At 41.7% G+C, this 7,767-nt stretch overlaps 1 protein-coding gene across 6 annotated transcripts in view; it reads left to right on the top strand.

Annotated features, from left to right (window-relative positions):
- Positions 1-272: 272 nt before the first annotated feature.
- TRAF3IP1 (TRAF3 interacting protein 1) overlaps positions 273-7,767 on the top strand; it is a 71,905-nt gene continuing 64,410 nt past the window's right edge. For all 6 annotated transcript variants that reach the window (XM_067298653.1, XM_067298651.1, XM_067298650.1 and 3 more), the window contains exons 1-3: positions 273-444; positions 1,302-1,370; positions 6,045-6,206. In XM_067298653.1, coding sequence (XP_067154754.1) covers positions 322-444; positions 1,302-1,370; positions 6,045-6,206 — 354 coding nt within the window. In that variant the 5' untranslated portion in view covers positions 273-321. The remainder of the gene's footprint in view (positions 445-1,301; positions 1,371-6,044; positions 6,207-7,767) is intronic.

The following is a 7,767-nucleotide window of genomic DNA, read 5'->3' as shown; positions in this document are numbered from 1 at the left end:
GAGCCAGCGGGGCTTCAGGCCCCACCAGAGGAGGCAGGGACCGCAGGGCATGGAGGCGTATGTGGGAAGGGCGGTGCTGCACTGGGGGCCGAGGCGGGGCGCCCTGAGGCAGGCACAATCTTGCCCAGGCCTAGCATGGGGGAGGGCAAGGCCGAACATGGCTGCGGGTGTGTGTGTGGGGGGGTTGCTAGGGCCGCGCCGCTGCGCCTAGCAACAGCTCACCGGGCGCTGCGCATGCGCAGTGAGGCTCCCTGCGCCGCGGGGCAGGCCGGGAAGGCTCGAAGCCGGCGGCGGCGGCGGCGGCGCGGTCCCGCCGCCGCTATGAACGAGGCGGTGGTGCGGCGCACGCAGGAGTCGCTGGGCCAAGTGATCCGCAAGCCGCCCCTCACGGAGCGGCTGCTGAGCAAGCCGCCCTTCCGCTACCTGCACGATGTGATCACCGAGGTGGGCCCGGGAGCCCGGCCGCCGGGCCTGCTGCGCTCCGCCGTTGCTAGGCAACGGGGCCTGCCTGTGGGCCTGCTTCCTCGGCGGGGGCTGGGGGGGCCCCGGGCGCCCCCTGCCGGGCGGGGCGGCGCCTCGCGGGGACGTGCCAGGCCGCGGGGAGCCGGGCTGTCGCCAAGGCCCCTCGCCTTGTGGGAGCGGGGGTCCCCGGGGGGCCGCGGCCTCCCGCCGCGTGCCCGGGGGGGCGTCGGAGCCCGTGGCCTTTGGATGAGGTGACGCCGGAGGGGGCCGCGCATCTCCCTACAAGCCCCAGGGATCGCGGGGTGCTGCTGGAAGATAGTAAATGCTAATGAAGTTTGCATCGAAACAGCTTGATTTTTCCACCTCCCCCTTAAAATGAGGCTTAATTTTTATATTTATTGAGCTGCCGCTTTTGTATATCGTTGAATGTGAAGAAATCAGTAAGGGAGTAATGGAGAGCTGCGTTTAAATCGTACACCTGGCTGCTAACTTACCGCTGCCCTTTGAAAAGCATGTGCCTAAATCTTCTGGATTCCCAGACATCAAGGTTAAGGATGGAATTAAGTGGGAAGGGAGGCTCGAACAGTAAGGAAGGAGTAAGTTGCACTGAAACATGTTCCAGAGCGTATTCAGAGGTACAGCGCACCTTTAAACCTGCTCTAGAACTAATTCTAAATGATGTAGCCTCTTTGAAAGTAGGACTGAAAGATTTGCTATTGCCAGGGAGTTCACAAAGACCATTTTTGTCCAGAAAAATTGTTTGTTCGTTGTTTGCTCAAGTGTTGTTCAAATGGATTGTTCAAGTGTTCTTAACCCAATACTTTTCCTCTGTTTTGAAGGTAATTAGAGTAACAGGTTTTATGAAAGGACTTTACACGGATTTTGAATTGAAATCAGATAATGTTAAGGTGGGTATTAAACTTCCTTATTTATTTGGTTTTAATGTTTAAAGGATTCTTTGAAACTTGCCACAAGGTATTTTTCATTATATCTGTGTTCAGTTTCAAGTGATTGTCTTTAGTTTAACGTTGTGAAGATGCAGTAGAAGGTATTGCATATTGGTTATTTTATGTGGCGCAAAAGGAGAATACCTACAGATTGCATTCATGGTGTTGTTAAGTATATGGATACAAACAAACAGTCTTGTGTAAAAGAACTGTTTCTGTACAGATCTCAAAACAGTGAGATCTAATGTATGGCGAGATCTAGATTTCCAAAGTACTATTGTATTACAGATAATAATAACCATTACGTAGTAAGATTGCCTTGAGGTAAATAGCCACTGACAATAAAACTATAGACACTAGGAATCCATGCACAGCTCTTCTAAGAGACTGGTGGTCTCTCGACAGAATGCGTATTTTTAGGTTTATTGCTTATATATATATATATATATATATACACACACACACAGAGTAAATATTTTTGCTTAATATTGTGGGACTTTCTGAGGAGCTCATCTGGTATATACAATCTATAATAGTTTTATCACTATCTACAAATACCTAACTACTGAAAGAGGAGGTTAATGTTATTAATGAAAAATGTTTTTGTTGCGTACAAGAGTGACTCTAGTCTGTGTTTGCTCTTCTTCCCCTGTCTGCCTCTCTGCTCAGCCAGAGATGCTGACTTCTGCAGCTGCAGACTTGATTTAAAACTAGACTGTCATTTGAGTTTCCAATTCATGGCAAGTAACGTAGCGTTTGCATGTTCCTGGTTAGAAAGCGATGTCCACTGGGGATTGTTTAGTGTAACAACTACAAATACAAGGTCTATGAGCCTATATATACAGGTCTATATACAATCAGTTGCATAGGTTGTTTATGCAATTTGTGCAGATAATTACTATTCTGATATGTACATTTATTTCTGTGGATGTTTGTATTGTTGTTTAGATTACTAACATCTGAATCAGTTATACAAGGGATTGATTGTTTTTGTTGGTACTTTCCCTGTTGAAGCTTGTCAATAGTTCTGTGATGAGGAGCAGCTTAGTGCATGCTGTTTCTTGTTTGGAGAGCTCTGTGCGTTTTGTTCTTTGTGGATTGAAAAAAAACAGATTTCCTGGCAACTATTAAGTAGATCTTTGCTTCTGTATTTGCATTCCATCGCATCTGTGAAGTTACACCAGCCTCTTGAGTACCTTTCTGAGAATTTCTTCTACAGTGCATGCGATCATGGTTTTCATGAGTTCAAGTAAAGGAGATCAAAATGCTGCAGTTTTGGGACAACATCTATGGTTCGTGTTCCCCTTTTCAAAACACAGGTCAGGAGGAAGACTCAGTGCCTACAAGATGCTTCATCAGTGTAATCTCTGTTGGAGTTTTAGAAAATCGGGAGAGTGATCTTCTTGTGGTGAAAAAAGGGGAGGAATCTTTTTGTGGAGACCAGTGCAGAGAGTTAGAGACCGAGAACAGCAGTTGGAGTCCATGTTGTGAATAGCTGTATATATTTCCATGCGAAGGTGATCTGCTTTAGGTAACGCCAAGGGATGATCCTCATCTGGTGTGAGGATCTTGGCAATGGATACATAGACCTGGAATGGGCAGGATGCTCTCAGAAAAAGGAAAAGTCTGTACCCATTTTGTGAATAGTCCTGATGCTGTAGTCCAGAGTGCTTGCCGTGGGAGGGGAAAAAATGGAGATTGTTCTTTGGAAGCTGGTTGTTCAGTGCAGTTGCAGATCACTAGAAGCATAGCCTGAAGCTAGGAAAGTCCAAGGCCATGGTAATGCTCCTGGTCTGACCTCTGTGGCTGTTGGGACTGCCTCCTATTTTGGAAATTCCCTTATGAGCTACACATAGTGTCACGCATCAGTATGTGCTGTAACAGGCTTGTTTCTAGTTTCAGCTCACCTCTCCCACATGGACTTAACAGTGGGGTTTTAAACTCCAAGCATCCAGCATTTCTTCTGGGCTGCCTTTTGTGGCTTCACTGTTAGGATAATGGGTAGTGCTTGGATAGCTGGTCAGGCCAGGTCATAGCCCCTCCTCCTATGTAAAAAGAGGTGGGAGGCAGGCTGGAAGCATCCCATGAGCCAAATCTGGCCTGCAGAGCATTCAGTTGGTCCTTGCTGAGTTGTAGTTTGTTTCAGGGTCGTATAGGCAAAGCAATTAGCGTGGCAGAGACATGAGGAGAATTTAAAGTGTGAAGATTCCTGATTTGTCAGGACTCCTGGAACAAATACACTTTAACTACTAACTGCACAGTTAGTTGTTACAGTACGATACTGTACAGTAACTCTACAGTATGGCTGCCTTCATGTTTGTCAGAAGAGTTTGTCCTCCTGTAAGTGGAAAGATTGGATATCAGACTTGCTAATTTTGTCTTTCATGTCAGCTTTATTAAAAAAAAAAAAAAAAAAAAAAAAAAGCTTACCACAAAGAATAGCATGGATACCTTTGTTTAACAGAAAAGAGCCTTTGCTGAATAGTTTTTAAGTTCTCAGCCCTGTTTCAGATGTTTCTATTTTGATAGGACTTTATTTTCTGATGCCTGTATGAGCTGTAGATTTCCCATTGGGGTCATGAGCTTTCTGATCTGGCTGGAAAGCACTGATTAAAATAACTGCTAAAAATGACAAGGATGTAGGAGAAACTTTCGGATCACCTTTATTTGAAAATGTGCTTAGTTTGGAAGAGAGTCCTTCCCTAAATTCCCTAAATTAATAGACTGCGTATGTCCCTGAAAGGAGAGACAGCTATTATTATAAAGGAGGTTGCAGTATTTCCGTCCTTTTGTTTTTGTATGCAGGGAGCACTGGTGAGGGTGTAGTGCTCTTGATGTTAATGGAGACAATCTCAAAATCCTAGCTATGTGGCAGTTGTTTGTTTTAATCTGTTCAGAAGAGTCAAAGATGGGGAGTACCCTGACTCTGGAGACTGTCTTCCCACGTGTTTAATTATCATTCTCATGCTTGCAGCAGAACCCAGCTTTTGTTTATGGATCGGCTTTGGGACTTGAGATATCGCATAGACTGTTCTGGTAACCTCCAATGCTGCCGGTCTAGATAATGCTACCAGATCGCCTTTAAAAATTATTGACCTTGTTCAGCTAAGATAATACTCGCTTCTTTTACTTCCCTTTGTATCGGTACCGCTGTCAAATTGGATGCAGATCACTCTGGATCTGGGCACCTGAGATACCCAGATAGTAAGTGCAGTGCGAAATTAGGTGTTTTATTGGATAATTATGGCTGCTCACTTTTCTAAAGTAACTGAAATGCCACTGGTCAGCTTTTCAGTTATCAGTCTGAAGCCATAATTTATATTCTTTTCAAAAGACGCCTACTAAAATGCACATACAAAATTCTTCTCACATGGGTTTGCTTTTCAAAAGGCTGGTATAATACCTTCTTTATCTTCACTCATCAGCGTAAAGGATGAGTAAGTAGACTTTTGTGCCGGGACTGGTAAAAATTCCATGAATTTTATGATGTTTTATTAATAAAACTTTTTTTTCCCCCCCAAGTATTCTGCAGCTGCAGAGATTTCACATCATAATTTCATTCTCCGTGCAAGGAATCCCCCAGGATTTTTCACTTGGGTGGTAAAACCAACCTGGGGGTTGTGAGAGAGATTTTTTTTTTTAATGATTTTTTATAATCACCAAAAGGTATCATCTTTCTTGGAGGGTAGTTGGGGAAAGTTGTTGTCAAGGTGTAATTTTAAAACTAAAACACATTCGGTCATATATGCCTGTCCCTATTTCCCACCATCTTTCGTATGTTTTCTTTACTCACTGTTAAGTCTGGTTTACAAAGTACAAGTATAAGCATGCAAGTCCCACAATTTAGAATCATATAAGTCCTGTAACTTTGGGACATCTGTGTTGAAAAGTATTCTGTGCAAGAATTGTTTCTCTGAGCAGTATCTGCAATAACAATCCTGTTGCAACTTTCAGAGATTCTTTTGGAAATATTTGCATGATTCTTTGAACAAAACCTAAGGTTCTTTAATATATAATTTTTGAAAACAGAATGCTGGAAGTCTTACAGTGGTCTAATGTACTGGAGTGAAATGATAAGCGTATTAAAAAAATATGAAGTTATACTTTTAATTTGGCCATTCCAGTTCAATATACATCCATTATCAAAGTTGTCATTTCTTAATCAGAAATGAGTAACTAACTATAAAGCAGAGGTAGTAGCCAGTTTTCCTGACCCTACAAACCACATGCCAAGGTCTTCACCTGGCAGGCAACCTCTGAATACGTGGCATGGCTTGGAGGGTCAAAAAGAGGTAGAGAGATTTGAGGAACAGAACTTGTCCTTTATTCTAGGCTCAGTCCTTTGTTCCAGGCTCAGAAGCTGAGCTCAGAAGAGGCCCTTCCTTATACTTCGGGCAGCACTAGGCTGGGCTTGCAGCAACCCAGGGCAACCCAGGGATGGTGATAAAGCAGCTCCTGATGGTTTGCCCTCCAGCTTGCACACCTTACAAAGCCTGCTCGTGAGCAACAGTTTGGCTGCTGCTATCATAGACGCTTTCTGCAAACGTTCCTCCCAGCAGAGGTTTCCTAGCTTTTAGCTGATATATGGAATTATTTTAAAGTATTAGTATTATTTCTTAATTACTGTTTTACCAGGATAAAGATGCCAAAATCAGCTTTCTTCAGAAGGCAATTGATGCTGTTGTACTGGTAACAGGAGAGCCACTGTCGGTAAAACCAGCACGTGTTGTAGCTGGACATGAACCTGAGAAAACCAATGAATTACTTCAAGCAATTGGGAGGTGTTGCTTAAATAAGGTATGACGTCGCTATTAAGAGTTTGTCTCTACTTACAGTAACGTCTTTATTGAGCTGTTCTATATATTACCAGAGCTCAATTTTTGACAGACTATATTGACACTCATCCACTGTTTCTATTAACACAAGATGCGTTGTGTTGGGTCACCAGTTATATTATTAACAGATATATAGTACCTGATTCCTCACAGAGTTTAAGCTGGGGTCTCACACAAATGCATCTTGGATAGATGATTGCTTTTAATTTATACTGTTTTCTAATTTTTACCTTATTCATTGGTCATGTAATACAATTTCTTAAGTTTGAGGCAGAATATGAAGTTTCAGAATTTTGAACTTTTGAATGCAAACTCATTAATTATGCATCTTCATATGAAGAGATGCTGCTACCTTTGATTGATTTTTCTCAGATCTTTAATTCTCTAATGAAAGTATTTTTTTCCAGTGAGGTACCTTTTTTCTGAATACAAAAATGCAGCAAAGGGGAAATCTGATAACCTGTTCTATAAAACCTCAGAGGCATATTGTTCTTAAAATAATTGTTAAATTAAAGATAATAGGGAATCTTTGCTTATACAGAGCTACAGAGATTTTGAAATACAAAGGTATTTAAAATTCTTGGAGTAATGAGTGTGAAAAAATTGTATATATTGAACTGTGAAATACCACAGTGTTTACAGGCTGCCTGCAGGTTTGGATTAGCTTTGTCTGGTAATCTACTAATATAAATTTATGTTATTTTGTTTTAATAAGCTGAGTGGTATGAGTTTCTTTCTTATGAATTGCTTGAGCTCAGGAAGGAGGAAGTTGATAAGCACTTGATGGAATAGCTTTGTAGAATGTTGTGATGAGATGTAGTATCCAGAAGATACAGTCTAATCATTTGAGTTAAGATAATTAGCCCCTTGACCTTCATTACTGTGAAATATAAACTTGCTGTGCGTTGTGGAAAAATTTGCTTCAGACTCTAACTTGATACTTTTAGTGTTGAGCTGAACATACTACTTGGAGTTGCGTAGTTCAGGGAAATGTTTCTGTTGTACAGATGTGAACATCCAAATGCTAAAACCCACCAAAATTCATAGTTTTGTTTTTACACACCAAGAGTCGAGCCCCGGGGCAATATCAGTTTCAGTGACCTAAAAGATATTGCTGCTTCAGGAAGGAGAAGGAGAATTCTAAAGATAATGTGATTTTTTTTTTTTTTTTTAATATACTTAAACTCCTTGCCAGTTGGACGTTGAAACATGTCTTTAACTTACTGTCCAAATGACCTGATAAAAATGTTTGTTTAAAAAAAATTGCAGAACTGAATTAGATGCAAATGCTTTTTAAACTTTGTAACTGAAGTTTATTGAAAGTGGTTCTTAATGTAGATTTCTCTGCCTTCTTTTCTTAGCAACTGTTTCTGATTGAATAAGTATTAGGTAAAACTGCAGTGTTGCAAATACAACATCATAATGTTATTTTAAAAAATGTTTAACCAACCTAGCAGTTGTGGTTTGAGGCTTGACAATAATTTACATCAACATTTTGAAAAAAATGTAAGCCATTGCAATGA

This window comes from Apteryx mantelli, chromosome 6 (assembly GCF_036417845.1).
Source record: "Apteryx mantelli isolate bAptMan1 chromosome 6, bAptMan1.hap1, whole genome shotgun sequence".
Lineage (NCBI taxonomy): Eukaryota > Metazoa > Chordata > Aves > Apterygiformes > Apterygidae > Apteryx > Apteryx mantelli.
This window is presented reverse-complemented; position numbering and strand designations above follow the sequence as displayed.